This window comes from Ambystoma mexicanum, chromosome 8 (assembly GCF_040938575.1).
Source record: "Ambystoma mexicanum isolate Mex_15411 chromosome 8, UKY_AmexF1_1, whole genome shotgun sequence".
Classification (NCBI taxonomy): domain Eukaryota; kingdom Metazoa; phylum Chordata; class Amphibia; order Caudata; family Ambystomatidae; genus Ambystoma; species Ambystoma mexicanum.
In genome coordinates, this window is record NC_090929.1 from 299,641,868 (window position 1) to 299,664,054 (window position 22,187).

The window sequence follows — 22,187 nt, forward strand, 5'->3', positions numbered from 1 at the left end:
ACTGTCCAGAGCCTTTGGGCACGCTGAAACTGGTCTTTGAAGAACCCCAACCTGCCTTGGAAGATGCAGTGGGTTCTGGTTGGGACTTCAATAGTGATTCAGCCAGAGGCCTTCCCTTTGCAAATATCACGATCATTTGGAGTCTGACCTGTTCCCACTGCTTTGAGGTGGAGGGGACATTTTCTTTTCTCTCTTATGAATACTCCAATGCGATGTCCGACACCCACTTTTGCTTTCAGAGGAAGATTAAGTATAATGTCAGAATTTGCTCCTCAAATGGGTGCTCTTCCTGTGCTTCTTGCGACTGTTCTTTGACCCTTTCCGGGATTTCCCCCTCTCTGTGGTCTTCAAACTCCTACCCTTTCGAGGACATGCTTTTGGAAGGCATGCTTCCATGGAAGCAGATTGGTCCAAGGCAAATTTTTGGCCAATTTGGATGAACTCTCCTTTATGGACTTAGTGCTCTACTCCCAGACACGACAAATGTGGAGTGGGTCTGTTAGCGACATCTTCGATGTGCATTGTTTAAACCCTGAAGGATTAGGAGAAGACATTTTGGGAAATTTGACAGTTTTCTTTGAAAACAATGCAATATTTTGTGAAGCTTAATGTGCAAGCAGAAAAATGTAATTGAGCTAATGGGGCACAGTGCAAGGTATATATGGCATTAGTGCCCTTTCCGGTGTCGTTGAGTGGTCATGTTGAGGGATCCAGACGCTGAGGTTGCACTGCACCATCTACTGGGAAAAAGCTTTTGATCCAGCCGACACTGCAGGATACCTATAAGATGAACCATTTCCAGGGAATTAGTGACAGTAATGGAAAGAAAACTCAGACAATAAGGAACACCAAGACAAAGAAGAAAGCAACATTTTTTATTGATTTCATTGAAAACACAATGGCAGGAGCAAAACCAAAAGGTTGCTCCCTCGATAAACTGCCAAAAACATCACTGAACTGACAAAAAAATAAAATAAAAATGACTGCATTATGAATGGATTAGAAGACTTGCACAAAGGGAGAAAAATATATATAACGGTTACTGCACTAGTTACAGTATTGTAAAGGAAAGACAAAAAATATATATTTATATGTGACCTGCCAGACCACCACGCAAAAGTTGATGGCAAATGCATTCACACTAGGGTAATACTAACAATTTTAAAAAGTTTTATTTTCCTGCAGCTTATACTAAAATCATTTTGTTCTTATTGTACAGTGAATTTCTCTGTTCACTTGGTGAATAAAAATGCTACCAGATTTAGCACCGTGTTTCTCAATGTTTTTTCCCCCCCAATGTGGAAATCTGTTTAACAAAAAAGGAAAACGTTCAAAAATAAAAGCATGCGAGGCTTGAACATTTTAAGTGAAATGAACCAACTCTGTATCTTTGAGATAGGCCAGGTAGGAAAAGGAAGCAATGAAGGCAGGAGGTTGCATGGATCATTGCAACTTTTCTTGTTAGCAGTGCTGGTAGCCTCTCAGGAAGAACACAGAGCAGCTTTGATGATTTGTAAAACATTAAGACTTGTGTTTTCATGGGCACAGCCTCACTGGGTTGAATGTTCTCTCATACAGATGCACATGCAGGAGTTGTCCAGGAATAGTGTGTCAAATCTGACGCAGCCATCTGCAACGCTCAACGTCTGCCTAAGCCAAAGAGGAATGTCAATGAACAACTCCAAACATGGATAAGCATCATGGCTGAGTTGCTATGTGCCTACCATTACTAGCATGGTAGGCAAGGGATTCCAAATCTCATCAGGTGTACTTGCTCAGAAAGCATTGTCTACAACAAAGTAGTTAATGGAGGGATGGATACAACAGACTGCACTAAGGGATCGGGTAGGACCAATGATTACTGTGGGTTGTTGAAAGGATTTGCCATTTCATGTTGCAAGGCAACAATGCAGGTAATTGGGGTTTGGGGTGGGAGGGGCAACGGGAAGAAGGGAAATCACTGTCAACAGCATGTGAGGAATAGAGAATGCAGCATCTGAATGTTAAAAGAGGCAGCTGATGCTCTACCTAAGCCAATTCAAGGAACTGGTGAAGCGCTGAAGCATTGAGGATAAAAGAGGAAAACCAGCTCTTACACCAGGTCATATGAATCCTTTGGGATGTGGAACACATGAAAACAATGTTTACTGATTCTGCCCACAAGCAATACAACTGCACACCATATCCTTGAAGAAATGCCACTGTGTTACAAAGATGTGAAACTCTTGCATCTCATTGTGAATTACCCAAGTGATGCATGAGGCCTTCATACTTGAAAGCAGCAAAGTTCAATGCAGCCATTCATTTTGTACCAGGTATGCACAGTGCCTTTTATTTACTGTTCATTTCATTGAAACATTCTACATTAGTCCTCTTTCCCTCAAGTTAGTGTCTTGGACTGGCACCCTTATGAAAATCATTGACACACATCAATTCTACATTTAGTTTTAGGTCAGAAAAACTTTGGAAAGAAGTATGGTGCACAATCCAATCCAAAAAGAGAATTAGGGTGGCATTATCAGATAAGGGTTTAAGTGATAATCTCACTTAAGAGTGCAGCTGACAAGCAGTACATCATAAAGGTGTAGGAGGGTGTTTGCAGTACCAAGAAAATGGGGAAAATGATGAGTTGCAGTTGGAAATCACCGCAAAAGAGCAGTAGAATGGCGATATCAATGTCCTCGGCCACACAAATGAGTCCTCAATGGTGTAGGTGGTTGAAAGGACTTAATTATATTAATAGTGAAACCATCTCGCCCAGCTTCATGCTAGGACAGTGACAAGCAATCACATCCTTTTTAACAATTGATCACTTATTTCAGAAACTAAAAACAGTCAGTTAATAGAGCAGCTTGATAGGTCCTGAGCATCCCACCTGCCCAGTTCCAAGGTAGATTTTGTTTGCATCCTTTTTTCACTAGAGTGTTTCAGCCTCAGGAACAATCCACGGTCGAAACACAGGAGGCAGGAACTATTTTCACACAGGCAATGGTAAACTGCTGCCATGGCCGACATTTGCAGCTCTCAACCCAAAATAATACCAAATAAAATAATCTGTGTTTTTGTTTCATTCCATAATTGTCAAATAACGGAGTTGACGGCACAGCCCCTGTCAATAGCATGATCTCTAGGCTTCTTTCCTTTCCGAAATAGTCTGTAGAAGTAAAACGGTTACAGTCAACCCTTGGTTGGGGGCAAGGTCTCAAGAAGAGATAACAGTTAAGTTGCTGCTGGTGTCGGGGAGTCCATTCTCCTGCGGTTCTAGTAGGGGGGTGATGGTCTGTTTTTCTTCCAGGGCTGTACTAGAGTATCTGCACTTGGAAGAACCACACTGGCAGGTGAACAATTTGCCTTTTATGTCCCAAAACCGCTCTCCGTAGTCAAACCTGAAAAATAAAAAACACGTTCTTTGAGTTATATTCATTATTAAAATAGTTTAAATGAATTTGAGTTAGGAAAAGTCTCATTCTTTTCACACACCTAGAACTAAAGCAACAAAGATTACCTATCTTCAGTAATGTTCTTTCTGAAGGATATTTTAATTCCTCCCACATTGTCCTCATCTTCCCTGATGCAGGTGGCTCTCAGCCACTCAATAAACAAACCCAAAAGAAGTGGGAACCTCAACAATCACTGGTACCTTGAGGTAGAAACATATAATAATATACAGAAAATGGTACCAGGAGGTGAGGAAAACACTATAGAAAGAGGGTAAATGGATGCATGAATCAATTTATCATTTTCATTTTATTTAGAATTACATAAAACACGATATTGCAAATACATCTAGATCATTATAAAAACCTTTTGCTACTCAGCCATTCAAAAACATTCATTCAACTAATTTGCACATCTAAAAATTTGTATAAATATACTAAAGTGCCCTAATAAATGTCATTTATTTCATTGGTACATTTCTTTTCATAGTGGATATAATAATTCAAAAAAATTCCAAAAAACGCAAATAACAAAATTTGTAGTTCAATCCAGAAAAATATATCTATGAAAATGAAATGAAAATGATAAATTGATTCATGCATCCATTTACCCTCTTTCTATAGTGTTTTCCTCACCTCCTGGCTCTCAGCCACTCAAGGCATGGTTCCATCACAGATCCATGGCACTTATCTGTGCATACATGTCAGATGCCAGGGCCTTTTTCCTCAGTTTTGCCTACTTCCATCATGCAATTCACTGTAACTGTCACAACCTATCGGTCTTATACACCGTCTTCAGCGTATGCAGAACCTTGCAGCTAGGCTAGCCACTGGCTCTCCCTATGGCGTCCACATCACGCCAGTACTTCGCCAACTTCATTGGCTTCCGGTGAATCAGCAATTCATTTTAAATCACTGTGCATTGTCCATCGGGCAATTCATGGTCAGGGAGCCGAATTTTTGCAGTCTAAATTCACCCGATACGTTCGGGATCGGGACCTCGCTCTGCCACTTCTAATCATCTTATTGTTCCTAGATCTAACCGGGATAGGCTCGGAGGCAGAGCCTTCTCTATCGCTGCGGCTAAACTCTGGAACAATCTCCCTCCGTCACTCAAGACCAATGTTGACCACCTCTGTTTTAGAAGAGCTTTGAAAACGAATCTATTCTAATTCTGGACCTTCTGTTGGTTTCTCCTTGACTAAGCAGCTTTCCTTTATAGCGCCACGATGCCTTCGGGCGACCGTGCGCTTTATAAGTGTTAATAACATAACATGCAACCGTGAGGAACGACAGAAGAGTTGTTCGACAACCAAGAAAGGGGCAAAATGTTCAATTAGCATTGTCTACTTCAAAGGGTTAAGTGGGAGGGTGAGGAAGAATTGAGAGGATTTATGTATTCTGATTAATGAAGTCATCAGAAAGAATATTACCAAAAGGTAAGAAATGTGTTCTTCCAATAGTTAGATTTCTCCACAAATGCCTCCATTTTTTAAAGACTCCTGGAGCTAAATCCCTTGGTGAAGGTATGGAGGGAGATGCAAGGAGCTGCTAGGCAAATGTCCAATAAAGGAACTCCTCTCTAAGGGGGGAAGTAGCAATCTGTCCTCGCATGGAAAAAGGCTCAGCCATTGTGGTAATTTCTTGTGGGACAGCACGCAGCAGGTTTCAATGCACAGCGCAGTCCACCAGCAGATTGTTTGCTTCGAGATGGCCCTGCCTTTCCTAGGACCAGATAAGCTAACAGAGTTTGTAGTCTATCTTGTGTTAGTTGGTTCTCGGCAAGTAGAATTTAAGGGCACTCTCCTGGGGTCCAATCATCCTATCTTTTGGATGGGTTGGAAAGAAGAGTGGCAGGTGTATTTTCTGTGGAGAAAGAATTCTGATAGCACTTTTGGAAGAAAGGAGGAATGAACACGAAATTAGTAACTTGCTTCTTGGTAAATAACTTAAGCAATGGGGAAATGGAAAGAGAATGCACCGCAGACACATGATGTACTGAAGTAATGGCGATAAGAAATGCCAACTAGAGATACATAAGTTCCAGGGGACAAGAGTGACTTGGCTCAAACACAGCTAGCATCAAAGTGAGAACCAAATGAAGGTCCCACAGAGGGAAAATGAATGGCGACGTCACACACTCGCTCATTGCTTTGGGTGTCAGTCTGACAAGGCCTGTACTCCATGTCATCTTTTCTCAGACCAAAAAAAAAGAGACAATGTGCTAGTAAGTCATCAACATGGAATGGTGTATGTAGTAACCCTGTGGCAAATTACACCAGCCTTGTCCTCTTGGCAATGGGTTACCCGACCTTTGGTATAGGCCCGTACTACACAAGTTGGTAGAGTGGCCAGGCTTATCTCAAGAGGGGTCAATGTGAGCTGTAGGTTTGCAACATAGAGTTTCACAGTGACAAGGATTCAAATAACACTTGTACTCAAGGTTTCTTGATTAAATAATTATTTATTAATTTAATATTTTTAAAATAAGCCTTCTTTAGAAGGAAGCAATTGGCAACAATAAAAATACACTTCAACATACACTCCTTCAGTTCAATAAAGAAGATACCCTTTTGGGATGGCGCACATTTTCCTACACCGTTAGGTGACTTTAGTCAGGACACTGTAGACATTAATGGACCACTTTTCAGACTTAAATGGTAATACCCAAGTTGTGGCAAAAAGGAAAAGGTTGGGGAAGGAAACAATGGTTAACACGTTTCTGAAACAGGTAAGCACTTTTGAACCTCCCAATGCAATGTAGATTAACCCTGTCCCAGCTATACAAGTAAGGTATGCATGACGTCCTGGAGGGATAGTTAAACACAAAGTCAGAGGTTAAAAAGAGTCTTCAGGGAGCCAGGACAGCCAATGTCACTTAAGCAAAGTCTAGGGGAGCTGAGGCACTTTTTCTTTTTTTTTAGGTATGTAAAAGAGAGTTTTGTTGTAAAAAGAAATCACTGTTGGGCCACAAGCTACACACACAATAGGTAAGTATCTCTTAGTTCACAGTACCTTAGGGTCTGAAGAAATGGTTCCAGCTGGCTTCTGTTACTGGTATAGTTCCTGCAGATCCTGTTGTTCCTGGGCCTCAGTCATGGGGAGAAGTGGGAGGATGCCTGGGGACTCGTGCACTACAATTGAAGGTCGGCGGCAGCAATGGGTGAAATTCAGAGCCGCAGCACTTTGCAGTTTTAGATACTCGCATGTAGCATCACCGCCATTCTTGGACGCCTTGTGGACTTTCCTTGCTTCTGGGATTCAGCACTCTGTTGAGGTGGCTCAGGCTTGGGCAGCCCTGCTTCGAGGGAGTCGGGAGGACCTTCCTGGAGCTCGGGTCCGGCTTAAAAACTATGCACTCGATTCTGGTGTTCCTGTACCCTGGCACTCTGTTCCTGCAGCAGCAATGGAAGTACAGCCAGCAGAGAGAGGGGTTTCAGATCCTTTCCGGGCTTCTCTAGTCAATGTCGAAATAGAAGCTTCAGCACTGCAGCAGGGCTTCCAGTTTTTTTCTTCGGTTCCTTTGTCCAGTGGTCGAGTCTGCCTTCCTTGCAAAAGACGAGCAAGTTACTTTCTTACCTGGTAACGTTCTTTCGATGTGATGTTCCGACGACGTATTCCACATCTATGACAGGTAATCGCCACAACTGTGCTGCTTCGGAAACTTTTCGGCATCTGTGTCCTGCGTCGATGACGTTGATATGCTGTCCTCGAGGGCCTCCGTCGACCGACGTCACCGGATGTTATAAGTAGGCCGCACGACACCTGTAGCCTCAGTTGTAGTTTTTTCCCCAGAACGTGTGGCACCAATGTTCTGCCAGAATGACTACAGAAAGCCTTGCGGAAACGAAAGCTGCAATCGCATAAGAAATCGGAACATCCTATCAAAAGAATGTTACCAGGTAAGAAAGTAACTTGTTCTTCGAAGGGATTGGTTCCTCCGATGTATTCCACATCTATGAGACTCCCAAAGCAGTACCAACGTAAGGAGGTGGGAAAAGAATTTAGAATTTTAGAATGGCCAATTAAATTGCAGAATAGAGGACCGCCTTGCTAAAGGCCAAATCTTGCCCATGCATAGAATCTAGGGAGTAGTGTTTTACAAAAGTATGGACAGAGGCCCATGTGGCTACTTCACAAATGTTATGAATGGGAATACCCCCTCTGCAGGGCAGTAGAAGCAGCCACACCCCTAGTGGAATGGGCCCATAAGCCTACTGGAGGGTCCTTGTCCGCCAAGTGCTAACATTCAGAAATTGTCAAGATAATCCATCTAAACAAAGTCGGTTTAGTAACAGCTTGTCCTAAACGTCTTCCAGCGTATCCTACAAAGAGCTGATCGTCCACTCTGACCCAGGACACTCGTGAGATGTAGAAACTTAAAGTTCTCTGAGGATCCAACCTATGGAGCCTCTCCTCTTCCTTACCAGGATGCGGAGGAGGATAGAACGCGGAAGAATGACCTTCTGGCTTAAATTAAATTCCGACACAACTTTCGGAAGAAAAGAAGGACGAACCCCAAGGACAACCCTGTCCTTATGGAACACTGTGAAGGGTGGCTTAACTGAAAGTGCCTGCAACTCACTCCTCACTCTACGAGCGGAAGCAAGCGCAACTAAAAATACAGTTTTCAAGGTCAACAGTCTCAAAGGACAAGAACGTAAAGGCTCAAACGGAGCTCCCATAAGAAATTTAAGAATCAGGTTCAAATCCTAACCGGGCACCTGGAAAGGAGACGGTGGGAACACATTAGTGAGCCTTTTCAGAAACTGAGAAATCAAAGGAATTTCAAAATAAGAACACTCCTTAAACAAGCGCTTACATATGGACAGCGCCACCAGGTAACCTGTAATGGTACCCATTTGCAGGTCCTTGTGGGCTAACGAAAGCTAAAAAGACAGAACCACAGGAATGGCACATGAAAAAGGATCCACATTCTTAACCCTGCACCAGTCGCAGAACTTTCTCCAACGGCAACAGTACAGGGACTTTGTTGCAGGCCTTCTGGCCGAAAGCAACACCTCCCTTACGTCTTCAGGGAGGTCCCAATCCTTATACCTCAACCATTCAGAAGCCAAGCATGAAGGCTGAGGGACTTGACCTCTGGATGGAGAATCTGACCCCCCCCTCCCGTGAGAGCGGACCTGGAAGGTCCAGGTACCACGTTCTCCTGGCCCATGCCGGAGCAATGAGGATAATTCAGGAACCGAACCTACGTAACCTCCTCAGCACTTGTGGAATGACGGGGACTGGAGGAAACGCATACAACCGTGGGAAGGACCACTCCACTAAGAACGCGTCCCCTAAGGCTCCTTTTTGAGGAAATTCTCGCGAGCAGAATCTTTTGCACTTCCGGTCGACACTGGTGGCGAAGAGATCCACTTGTGGGGTCCCCCAAAGGGCGAAGATCTCCAGGAGAATCTTCTGAGCCAGCTTCCGCTCGTGAGAGACCGTACTCTGCCTGCTCAGAGCATCCGCCGCCAGCCCGCCACGTTTTCGTCTCCAGCCAGATGAACTGACGAGATCGAAATTTCCTGCTGGATGCCCCAGAACCAGAGCTGCATCGCCTCTCTGCACAGAGGGAGAGACCCTGCTCCCCCTCCCCCACTTTGTTGAGGTAGTGCATGGCCACTGTATTGTCCGCCGGAATCAGGACAGTCTTCCCCCCGCACAGACGGCGGAAAAGCCTTCAGGGCTAGCCTGACGGCCCTGAGCTCCAACAGATTGATATGGAGTCTGGACTCCGAAGGAGACCAACGACCGTTGACTGTCAACTCGTTGGCATGAGCTCCCCAGCCCGTGAGGGATGCGTCTGTCACGATCGTAACCTCCGGCCAGGGTAGCCAAAATGGAGCCCCCTTCATCAGATTGCCTTCGACGGCCCACCACAGAAGATCCTGGGCGACCGAGGGCGGCACCTGAACGGGATCCGACATCCTGCCAGAGGACTGTGACCACTGCATCTTGAGTGCCCACTGCAGAGATCTCATCCGCAGCCTGGCCTCTGGCACCAAGAGAATGCAGGATGCCATGAGGCCGAGCAACCTCAAGAACTCGAACACCGGGAGACTCTGGGCATGTTAAAACTTGTTCACCATCTGCAGAATGTGATGAGCCCTCACCTGGGGAGAGAGACACAGCCCCAGGGATGTGTCGAGCACTGCTCCGATGTAGTGGAGCCGCTGGGTAGGTGTCAAGTGGGACTTCTTTAAGTTGAGGGAGAAGTCCAGCCTGTGAAGGGAGTGGCAAGTGACTGACAGATGATCCAGGACTTGCTCGGGAGAGCGCGCCCTGATCAACCAATCGTCCAGGTAGGGGTAGACGTGAATCCCCCCTTTCCTGAGATACGCTGCCGCCACCACCACCATGAGCTTGGTGAAGACCCTCAGGGCGAAGGTCAATCCGAACGGCAGGACCCGAAACTGAAAATGCGAGTCGCCAACCGCGAACCTCAGGTACTTCTTGTGCTTGGGAGGAATCGGCACATGAAAGTAAGCGTCCTTGAGGTCTAGAGACACAAACCAGTCCTGAAGTTGAAGGGCCTGGAGGACTTGAGAGAGAGTAACCATCTTGAACTTGTCCTTCCTGAGGAGCTTGTTCAGCCCACGCAAGTCCATGATGGGTCTCAATCCCCTGTCTTTTTTCGGGATCAAAAAAATATGGGGAATACCATCCCTTGTTCCTCTCCGCTACAGGCACCAGTTCTATGGCGCCTTTCTCCAGCAGGGATTTGATTTCCTGTGCAAAGAGCGGATCCAGACTCTTCAAAGAGATTCCCTAGTGGATAGTTGTGAGGCCTCTGCCGGAAAGGAAGACAGTAGCCGTGGGCTATGATCTCCAAAACCCACACATCTGAAGTAATGGCACACCACTCTACAAGATGCTGTGCCAGCCTTCCCCCAACCGGCGAACCATGGGACATGGCCTCATGACTGAGCTGAAGCGGCTGCGGCAGTGCCTGAGGGCAGAGAGGCAACTGTCCGAGCGGCCTTGGCACCTCGAGTACCCCGTTTTCCACCTCTGGTACTCCTACGGTGGCCCCTCTGACTTGCAGCTCCCTGCGATCTACCAAAAGAAAAGTAGTATTGAAAGGAACCTCCCCTCCATTCCTGTCCCTTAGGACGAAAAGGCAGAGGGCGCCTGCACCACCAAACTCTCCAGAGTGGGGTGCGTGGTCAAGTAGCAGGGGTCACTACTGGCTGGACAGTAATTTTTCAGCAACGACTTGCTCACAGCCGGGAGACTCTCCGGAGCAGTCCAAGCCGCCGCCACCCTTCTCTGTAAAGCCATATGAAATGGCAGCACCGGGTCAGTGGGCGGACCTTGGTCAAGCATATCTGTCAGGTCATCCTGCCGAAAATCCAATGGTGGCGCAGACCACCCCAAGTACTCCGTCACCCTCGACATGAGTCGCCTGTACGAAGATTCAGCATGTGTACCAGGCTCAGGCCTGCCAACCTCAACCTCCGGGGAGGTAACAAGACCAATGGCGTTGTGCAAAGACTGACGCAGGTCATCAGGAACCAAACCTTCCTCAGACCCTTCATCCACCTCAGAGATAATCCAGAGGCTGGAATAAATCCCTGGATGAGGGCACAGAAAAAAGCTCAAATACAGGCCTTACCAGCTTCTTCAGGGCCTTCCTCTGAGTTTCCACCTATGCACGGGGTACCTCCGGTAAAGCCTCCAAAAAAGGCGTTGAGGGCGTCGACACAGACCACGAAGGTGGGGCCCCGAGCGTGTCCGACAGCCTCAGTGCTGATTACTTCCTCGGAGGCAGAGCCTCGAGAGAGTCCCTCGATGGACATGGCGCCAATGGCGTCGACGAGGGCGTTGAGGACCAGGACCTGGAGCGGGCATGGCTAGAGCGATCCACCTTGTCCGATCGGGACCTCGAAGGTTCCCGGTGATCGTGCCGACCGCCCAAGCCTGAGGGCGTGCGAACGGTGGCCCTAGAACATTCCTTGCTGGCTTCTCTCGAAGGCGCGGATGGAACGGAGCCCTGCGACTTGAAAATAGCCAACATCTCCTTACGAAATGCGTCCCATTCCGCAGGAGAGGAATACTTGGTAGGACAAGCTACCTGCCGTCTGGCGGAGTCCTCGGACGAGGAAGGCAACCAGTGACGGCGCTTCCACGAGTGCCTCGGAGAGGCAGAGGAATGGCAGGAACCACTCTGGGACCGAGATCCCCTGGACTTACGCCGACGATGCAGAGAGTCGCCCCTCGAATCGTCGGTCGAAAGCCCAGCGTATTTCGACTTACGGGGCTTGGAAACTACCTACCGACAGCTTCTTCTTTCGCTCCCGCAAGGCCTTTGACGGCAAAGACTGGCATTCGTCACAGTCATTGGTGGCGTGGTCCTCGCCATGGTACCAGAGGCAGACGTCGTGCGGGTCCGTAAGTGACATCTTGCAACCGCAGTCCCGACACTTCTTGAATCCCGACCGCGGGGTAGAAGAAGAAATGATAATTTCACAAACCAAGTTTGAAGAACCGATAGAATCAGAAGAACCGAGGCGCGCTGAGATCTCTGAAGCTAACACGTTCGCGGAAAAAACAGAACTGAGGCTACGGTGTCGTGCATCCTACTTATAACATCCGGTGACGTCGGCTCGACGGAGGCCCTCGAGGACAACGTATCGACGTCATTGACGCAGGACGCCGAAAATGTTCTGAAGCAGCACAGCTGTGGTGATTACCTGTCATAGATGGGAATATGTCAGAGGAACCAATCCCTTTGAACTCGCCTTTTATACAAGTCGATACCATTCAGTCGCAGCCAAGCTGTCACTCACACATCAGGGTGGCTGTCCTACAAGACAGCCAGCTGGTCGATGAACTTTGGGTGCATTCTTGTAACCAAGGAGACAAAGCATAGGGAGTTTCGGGAACCTCCCTCACTTCCTGCCCTGCCAGGCACACTGGAGCCAGAGGCAGACTTCACCAGTGAACCCCGTCAAAGACAAAACAAACAAAGGGACCAAACCTGGTTTGGAGCGCACAGTAAATCTCAAGAAGGACCTTTCTAACAAGAAATGGCGAAAAAAGAAGACTGGGGCCCTTTTGACAATTACAGCCCGCGGTAAAAACACACAATGGTAGGAAAAAGTAAATCACTCCTGCCAGCCATTAATTGTTGAAAGGGTAACATAAAAATGTTACACGAGAAGTTAGACAAATGGGATACTAGGTAACCCCTCCAGCACCCTATTGTAAGATAGTGTGTGCTAGGTCTATAAAGAGGAAAATGTAAGTAAAGTCAATTTCACTTTACTACTCTTGGAAACAGTAGTTATCCAAGAGAAGGTATTTAAATCTTAGCAGAAATACAAATGATTTCTCTGTGACACTGAACTGAGGGTGCTGTGTGTCACAATGTAAAAATATTATGCCTAGGGAGTTTGTCAGGCTCCAAAGCCAAGAAAAACAGCGTTCAAATGAAATAAAAATGCATGAGAGTATTGGGGGGTGGGGGGGGAAGTCTCACTCTCTCCAGGGTGAAAATTAAAAGTCCTAAAGTCCAGCAAAGGAGCTGGGATACAATGTGCATAAAGTAATGGATATATCCGTCAATAGTAAAGACAGTAAGCACAAACATATCCCTCCACTTTTAATAAAACCAGAATACAGTACTGCTAGAAGGCATTTGGTGTAGGGTTCTAGGAAGCCACCCTTCATTGAACTGCAAGCAAAGCAAACTCTCACTGGTAGCGTGATGTAAGCCAAGGTGATTCGAAGCTGCATGTAAAGTAAAGGTAACACATTGGTTGTCAAGCAAATTGTCCAAACAAGCATCACAAATAAACTTTTTTCAATGGATTGCTTTCTCCTGCAGATTACTCATCAGATAACCATTCCAGCGTCGGCTGCTCAGAAACTTTGACAGAGGGCATAGTATGACTATCGTCAATCCGTCTTGACTCTACCATACCACTTTTCAGCTCGGACGGGACGTCGGCCACCATATATACTATGCCACTACGCCCCCTTACCTCAGTTCCTTTTTTCTGTGTGCGTTCCATGCTGTTTTTGGAACAAGTCTCGTCAGAGACTTTTCAATTGGAAAACATTAGACTAGAATTTGTCAAATTTGACTGCTTTCGTCAAGAGGTCTGCCCCAAAGGCATCCGGGCTCAATCGCTGTTAAGACTACAGCGCCAAGATGCCAATCACCGACCCACATGGCATGTGTGTGGTGCCTAGGTAAGGATCACGTAATCGAGGATCATGGTACTTGACAGAAAATGAACCCCAAGTTGTTGCGGGAACTGTGATGAATCCGATGAGTCATCCCAGATTTCCCGGCGGTGACCTCCTTCCCATGTGGCCTGGGGAAGGCAGACGCTACCTGATCTTGAAACTGGGGGCCGCTATATGAAGAGGATCACATGACGAGACAAACTGTGGGCATATGACATGGTTTCATTGGATTGGACATGGTATCCCCCCATTAACTTCTGAAAATAATCCTCCCATATCCAATTCCCTCACAACCTATTATGCATCCACTCCTTCTACCATGAACAATAGGCAAATCACTCTCTCCAGTTTCATCCTTCATTCATTCCGAACTCATTCACCATTTAAAACTAAGAATGTTTGTTCAAGGTTTCCGAGAGAGTTCTTAAAACTGTCAAAAGTAATGGAAGGTTATCAGGTGTATGCGCTCTTCCTAGTTAATGAAAAGTATCAAAGGAGTGATTTCAATAGGCCAAATCTAAATGAAAGTCGGATAAAAAATGTTCAATTTAATCTGTGTTGAGTCAGACGACACGTGTTTCGACCCCCTCTGGGTTGTCCTCAAGGCTGATAAAGACAATGTTACACATCAAACAAAACATAACCACAAGTGACATTAATCCAACCAAGCATAGTTTTTGGACATGACCAAAATAACAGTCATTTAAACGGGTAACAAATGATACCAATGAAAATGAAACGTACATAACAAATTATTTTCATTATGCACAAGGGTGATCAAGGGGAACAGGCAGGGAGTCAGAAAAAATAAAACAAAAGTGAGTATGCACAAGTATTATATATGAAATGTTTCATGTTTATGTATTTACTTAGTTAACCAGGGTCAGGGTTGGCAGGAAGGCCAAGTAGGTGCAACCCATGGAGTGAGCCAAACATCACCCTCAAAACAGTAAGAAGCATGAAGTTCAGGAGAAAGACAGAAAGAGCAAAACGGATGGGTTATTTATTCTTAGTTCTCAAAACTGGACATCCTTTCCGAGAATGACCGAAATACTGGGACGAGGAAGAGGGAGCGAGCAGTGCACAGCGCAGGAAGCAACAACCTCAACAAGCGCTCTAGTGGTTGTGCATACACACCGGTATCCAGGAAGTTTAAAAGGCAGATGAAGCAAAGAATAGAAGTCGACTGCAGTTGGTGAGAGAGAAAGAGAGCGAAGTCTCTTCGCGAGGTTGAGAAACCAACAGGCGAATACTGGCATGTGTTGGGCAAAGTTTGAATGCAGTACCCTTTGGGACCACTACAGACAACTAGGACTACAGGTGTGAGCAAAACAAACCTTTGGTATAAGTCTGTACCACACAGTTTTGGTAGCAGGGCTGAGTAGCCAGGATACTCTCAATAGGGAATGTGAGCTGTAATGATGTCACACAGAGGTCTACAATCACAGGTGTTCAAATGAACTCTTACTTAAGGTTTCTTGGTTAAAAATACTTATTAATGCATTAACCATTCAATTATAAAATATTCAATAGAAGGAGGCAATTAGATCATATACACAAATACACTTCAATACTAATGCAGACATACTTTTCAAGAGGAGTAAATAGGCAAATATTATTAGAACATGAAAGGTTACAATATTCTTTAGACAGTGCAAATATTTAGAGTTCACCAGAAGGGTCAGTTCAGTTCAATAGGCTAAGCCAAAGTCAATGGGATGTCTAGGATAGAACAAAGCAGTTCTGGTAGTTAAACGGAAAAGTCTCTGCAAAAGTTCTTAGGAATAGTTTGTAGCAAGAAGAATCATATGTTGGGTCACAAGCAGATTAGGCCTGTGAGTTGAGAAAGTTTTAAGCACTTTCACTGCGAGAGTTAAGTACTCTCAGTCTGGTTTTATAGTACCTTACAAATGAAGAAAAAGAGGCAGCTGATGACTTCTGTTCCTGGCAGTTCCTGCAGATCTCACTGTTCCTGGGCCCCAGTCGTGGGGACAAGAGGGAGGACGTCAGAGGACTCCTGCACTGCACTGCACTGGGACTGGTCAAAAAGCTCACAACTGGCAAATCTATTTCGGTAGCTGTAAGTCAAGCACACAAATTGGTGTCCCTCTCCCTAGTTATTCGGTTTCCTGCAGCACTCTGAGGAAAATACAACCAGCTCCGAGATAAGGTGTCCAGGTGGCTTATGGTAGAGTTGATTGGTCTCATCAACTCAAAGGGAGAAGTCGTCCTTGTGGGGGCTTCTCTGTCAAGGTGAACTTGCCGATTCTGACCTGCAGCAGGGCTTCACCGGGCAAACCATTGGTCCAGGAGTGGCAGCAGCCTCCTCTTCAAGCTTGTCTTCGATTCTTTCGTTCCAGTAGTCGGCCCCGCCTTCCAAGCCAGGAGACTCACCTTTTATCCAGTTTCCTCTCATTCATTCCAGCCTAGCTGCCACTCACCCAGCAGGGTGGCTGTCCTTGCCGGACAGTCAGCCAGCCAATCACGCCAGTCCTAGCAGACTAAGCACAGGGAGTTTCGGGCACCTCCCTCACTTTCTACCCACCAACAGACACTCGGGCGCCATAGGCAGGCTTCACTCGTGAATCCCCCCCAAAGGCAAAACGAACAAAGGGACCAAACCCGACACAAACTCTAGAAGGACCTTTCCAAATAGAAATGGCGAAAAAAGACCGGAACCCGTTTAAACAAAGGAGGCTCAGGCGCCAACTTGAAAAACATGGTTCCTGCGATTTAACGCTACCGGAGCTACGAATAGTTTGCAGTCGGGAAAAATCAGGGTAGTTCATTGTAAAACCACTGCATAGGGGATACTAAGTAACCCCTCCAACACTCTACTGTAAGATAGGGTGTGCTGGGTCTAGGAATTTAAAAAGACTAGTAATGTCAATTTCACTTACCTTTTTCTGGGAAACCGTAGTTTATCCCAGAGAAGGTATTTAAACCTTTGGAAAGCCTGAAAGGCTTCCCTGTGCCACTGCACCGAGGGTGCTGTATGACACAAATGAAAAGATGATGCCTATGGACTCGTCTAAAACTCTATAACCAAAGAAAACACAAGAGTAAAACATGCATCAAAATACATGGGAGAGTGGGAAAAAGTGTCACACTCTCTGTAAAAAAAATCCAAGTCCTCAAAATCCAGCAAAGTTGCTGGGGGTCTCTAAGGTGAAGGGAATTAGCACATTTTTGAGAAATCTCCGTAACACTGTCGGAGACAGGAGGCTCGCCATCAAAGAAAGCAGAAGCTGCTGCGAATAAAAGACACTCCTGGGCGATCGCAGGTGATTGCGAGCAGCACGTTGCAGCACATTGCTTACCGGAGCAGGAGCGAAGCAGAAGTGCGGAAGAAAAGCGTTGAGAGCAGGAGCAACCAGAAAGAATCGGTCAGGAGAGTAAAACCGATAGAAGCGCTTCACCGGCAGAGAGCGGGAGAACACAGCAAGTGCCAAGAAAAGCGAGAGAGTCTGCCAAGAGGCGTATCAGCGGCGATACCGAATAAAAGTAAATGAAGTGCTAGCAACCGTGAGTGAGATAACAAATTAACTTAATATCAGAAGGGAATTTCAATTACAAACAAAACCCATAAACACGTGAAAATGTGTTGGGGAGAATTCTCAGAAATGTGCTAATTCCCTCTGCCTTAGAGACCCCAGCAACTTCGCTCGATTTGGAGGACTTGATTTTTTTTTAACCTGGAGAGAGTGAGACCTTTTACCACTCTCTCATGTGTTTTAATGTGATTTTGTACCCCGTTTCTTTTGGTCTGACAAACTCCATGGGCATCATCGTTTACATTGTGTCACAGCATCTCCAGTGCAGTGGCACAGGAAAGTCTTTCAGATTTGCTATACCTTCTCTGGGATAAACTACCGTTTCCCAGAGCAGTAAAGTGAAATTGACTTTACTTACATTTGTAAGTTTCTAGACCCAGCACACACCATCTTACCATAGGGTGCTGAAGGGGTTACTTAATATCCTTTTTGTCTAGCTTCTCATGTAACATTTTATGTTACCCTTTCCTCACTGAATGGCTGGTGGCAGTGGTTTACGTTTTACTACCATTATGGGATTTTACTGTGGGCTGCGTTCGCAGCCACACTAAAGCACCCAAGGGTGGCATTTCTGTCAAAATGGCACCAGTTGTCTTTTTTCGCCATTTCTTTGTGGAAATGTCCTCCTTGAGATTCACTCTGTGCGCCAAACCAGGTAGTGTCCCTTTGTTCGTTTGGTCTTTGGCGGGCTTCACGAGTGAAACCCGTCTCTGGCTCCAGGGTGTCTGGCAGGGGCAGGAAGTGAGAGGTGCCTGAAACTCCCTGTGCTTAGCCTCCTAGGAGACCCAAATGCACTCTGTGGTGATTGGCCGGCTGACTGTCCGGCAAGGACAGCCACCCTTCTGGGTGACTGACAGCTAGGCTGGAATGAATGGGAGCAAGCTGCATAAAACGCAAGTCTTTATGGCTTGGAAGGCAGAGTCAACCACTGGACGAAGGAATCCGAAGAAAAACTTGAAGAGGACGCCTGCTGCAACTCCTGAACCATTAGTTTGCCCGGTGAAGTCCTGCTGCTGTGCTGAAACTCCAAATTCTTATCGACAGAGAAGCTCCTGCAAGGACGACTTCTCCCTTTGAGTTGGTGGGACCAATCAACTCCAAAGTAAGCCACCTCGACATCCTCTCAACACTGGTCGAGTATCCACTGCAGTCGCTGCTGGAACCGGATAGCCAGGGAGAGGAACACCAGTTTGTGTTTGTTGCTTTTAAGCTGGCCAAGACCTCCAGGAAGATCCTCCGGACTCCCAGGAAGCAGGACCTACCGAGCCTGAGCCCCCTCAACAGAGTGTGAGACCCCCGAAGGAAAGAAAGCCCATCTCGACAGCCAGGAACCGCGGTGTTCCTATTTGCGGTAGACGCAAGGAGCTGGAACACCGAACAGCAACTTGTTTGAAGTTTGCCGGTTGCAAGCGGTGACCGTCCCATTGCAGTGCAGGAGTCCCCAGAAGTCCTCCCTCTTGTCCCCACGACTGAGGCCCAGGAGCAGCGAGATCTGCAGAGCTGCACATGAACAGAAATCATCTGCTGCACTTTCTTCAACCTAAAGTTACTGTAAAGTCTAAGAGAACTTACCTCTTGTTGTGTAGCCACTTGTCCTCGTTGGAGACTTGGTTGCATGTGTAAAGTTGCTGCCAGCTTCTTTACTTCCCAAGCCTAATCAGCTTGTGGCCCTACTTTGATTTTCTTCTATTCTACAAAGACTTTTTTTTTAGATATTGGAAAAGACGTTCTACTTACATGCAAGAAGTGCTTCAGGTCACCTTGACTTTTGCTAACTTAACATTGGCTAGCCTAGGCTCCCTGAATGACTACTCTCTGCTGCTTATGCATTTTGCCTTCCTTCCAGGAAAGGGGTAACTGACCTTGCATTGGGGTGGTTGTATTGAAAGTACTTACCGGCTTGAGACTGTGTGAATACTCGTTTCATTCTGAACTCTCTTCTCTTTAACACTACTCCTAAGAATATTCTAAATGCAACAGTGATATATTAATGTCAACAGCACCCTAGCTGTTGAAGTCACCTGAGGGTGTATGTAGTGCCTGTGTGTCATTCCAAATGGGTATTTGCTGATTTAGATAACTAAGTGTGTATTTTTGAAGTATATTTGTGTGGTGTTTCATATTGCCTCCTTCTGAAGAAGGCTTATTCTAACTGATTGATACATAATTGTTTTATCAAGAATCCTTGTGTATACAAGTTTATTTGAATACTGTGAATCTCTGTAACTTCCCTACAGCTCATATTGACCCCTCTTGAGATAAGCCTGGCTGATCCAAACGCTACCAACCTGTGTAGTGCAGACTTATACCAAAGGTTGGGTTTTTATTGCCAGGAGGTCAGGGTTGTTGTAGTGCATTCAAAGGGTACTGCAAACAATCTCGCCTAACAATATGTATGAAAAAATATTTAAGAAACCCAGAACGGATAATATATCTTAAGGACATACTGAGAGACAAAGCATATGTGCAACTTTGGAGAAGGGCAGACAGCCTGTGTGATTGCAAGTGTGTGAAAACAAGAAGCCCCGGCAGAAAAGTATACCAAGCAATCACAGGTGTTTAAAAGCAAGAGGCCATGATCGACTAACACATCTGATGGCAAATCCTTTTGTAATAAAAAGGGCCTGCGATACCAGGCATCAGGAGAAATACTGTGTTGATTAAAAGGAGGTCTTGAGAAAAAACATCAGAACTAGAAAAGGAGTTGTGGGAATCAAGGAGGAGAGCGAAAAGCCTGGCACCAAGGCATACCAGGTGTTCAGATCGAGACCCATTGCAAAGTCAGACAAGTTTGTACGTTAACATTGTTGCAGGCCACAAGAGACATAAGGAACTGTTATATATGAAACCTCAAAGAGCAAAGAGGAATCCAAGGGAAGGGAACCACCCTCTGGAGCAGTGGCCTATGATCCTCAAAGAACCTTTGTGTTGGAGTCATTTATTCTCATTTTGTGAACACTTTTCAAAACCTCCCAAAGGTTAAAGACATTTCCCATTTCTCTACAGAGTTCAGATTTAGTGTGAGGGTCAGAACTTTGGACACAGGACAGTATTGTTTTGGACATTCAGACACCGACAGATCCTTAGTTGCTGGTTTAGGTAGGGAAATCCCTCTTAGAGCAGGGCCAGAGGCCTTTTCCCAACCCCCTTTTCTTTAAATAAAAGTCTATAACCAAAGACATGGCAAACTTGTGTCTGAATTTCATTCCTGACTCCTCACAGAATGTCGGCGAAAGCTAGCGCTCAGGTGTCCTACAGACAATGGACCGCCAATGGCAGACTAATGTTTGTGTACTCTATATGTAGACATTTTCACCTAATCCAATCCCACCCCTCGATAGGTTTTTGTAATATGCCACGTAGGATGACATCATAGATGACGCATCTAGCATTATATAAACTAAGTATAATCAATAAGACATTGTGATCCTGCATGAATCATTTTGATGATTGACCATTTACCCTGCTTTCCTTCATTGAGAGAAAAGCAGTATTTTACCATCTTATTTGAGTCGGTCCGGTTATTTGGTCTGAGACATGTTCTTGCTAACTCCATCTAGCACTAAGACGCTTCAGGGTGCTAGAGCACACTCCCCCATCAGGAATATCTCCCTTTTGGCTCCCACAGATCCCCTGGTGTATGCTCCTGCCAGGTATCTTCCCAAAAAGGTTCACTACCTGATGTGCATCTCTCATCAGATATTTCTGTAATATTCACATTCGTCTTAGAACAGAGTTGCACTTCTTCAATAATACAACTTTGTTGACTTCAGGTGTTACTTGTTCCACGTCCCATATAGGAGTGTTTGTTCAAGCTCGGTCAATCTTTCTCTCAATATCTCTTGGCAATGCTTGTTCCAGGTTTCCCCTAATAGACATCTCATATTATGAGAATTGTACCGCTTTTGCCCTTGCTTTTCAATTCTACTAAGTCAGTATTCAAAAATGCTTCCCAAGTGTTCATTGACGTGTTGGCATGTCCCAGGGCCGCCTACCTTTTTACATTGACTCACCGGTGTAACGTGCAGCTGCGGCAAACAGTTTTCATTGGGCAGGCTTCCCCTTTTTTGCAGAGTCTTTCCGTTCCTGTGTCGATTTTTCATTCATTCACCAATGGAACTACTGCCGCTCTACAGGACCGCACCTCCTCTGGTCCCACTGTGCAAAGTTTACCTTCAGCAGTCCCTCCAGGTCCCCGATACGACTCCACGCGAGTTCCTCTGGTCCTAAACACCTCCTGACTGCTACTGGCAAACGCTTCCCGCTCTCCCCACGGCTCGTCTCGTTAAGTCTGCCTCTGCCTTACTTCCTGCACTCTGCAGCTTTTCTCCTCTTTCCTTCTCCGGTCTGATACTTCTGATCCTTCCTGGTGATTTCCAAGTGCAAATGTCCCACGTGGCTGACTTTGATCCTGACAACTAGACTGCACATTGTACATGGTGTCACATTCACTCCATATTGACTCCTTGCGCCTCTTCCTTGTCTCAGTACTCAAGGCTTTCTGGGAGTTGGAGTCCTGAGAAATTTCAGATGTTTTAAGTTACATTGTTGGACACTTATTTTAAAATAACAATTATAAACATTAGATGTGTTTTAGACTTATGCACATATGTTTTGTTTGAAATATTGGACAAGAGTCACGTTTCAGGTCTTTATAATTGAAAGGTTCTGAATAATGACAACATGCCATCAAAAACTCTGGAATTAAGGGATCTTCCTCACAAGAAAGGGAAGAACGCCACTTCTCTCCTGCTGGAGTCACAACTCCTTCACAGCCATCTCCTCATTTGATCCACCCTCAGAATGTCAGATTGGCCTGTGACAGTCCTAGCTGTGGCACTTTCAACTGCTCAGGTACCAGGCCGAGGGGGCTAGGAACTCGGGCTGCGGATGAACAACTATCCCCCGCTGAGAGAGGTCTAACAGGCCCATTGCCTACAAGGGAACACGCCCCTGCCCTGTCATCCTCACCAGATCAGAGTACCAGATTATT

At 45.9% G+C, this 22,187-nt stretch overlaps 1 protein-coding gene across 14 annotated transcripts in view; it reads right to left on the reverse strand.

Annotated features, from left to right (window-relative positions):
• Positions 1–859: 859 nt before the first annotated feature.
• Positions 860–22,187, reverse strand: part of EHMT1 (euchromatic histone lysine methyltransferase 1) — a 2,375,011-nt gene continuing 2,353,683 nt past the window's right edge. For all 14 annotated transcript variants that reach the window (XM_069609714.1, XM_069609713.1, XM_069609712.1 and 11 more), the window contains one exon: positions 860–3,386. In XM_069609714.1, the coding sequence (XP_069465815.1) occupies positions 3,203–3,386 (184 nt within the window). In that variant the 3' untranslated portion in view covers positions 860–3,202. The remainder of the gene's footprint in view (positions 3,387–22,187) is intronic.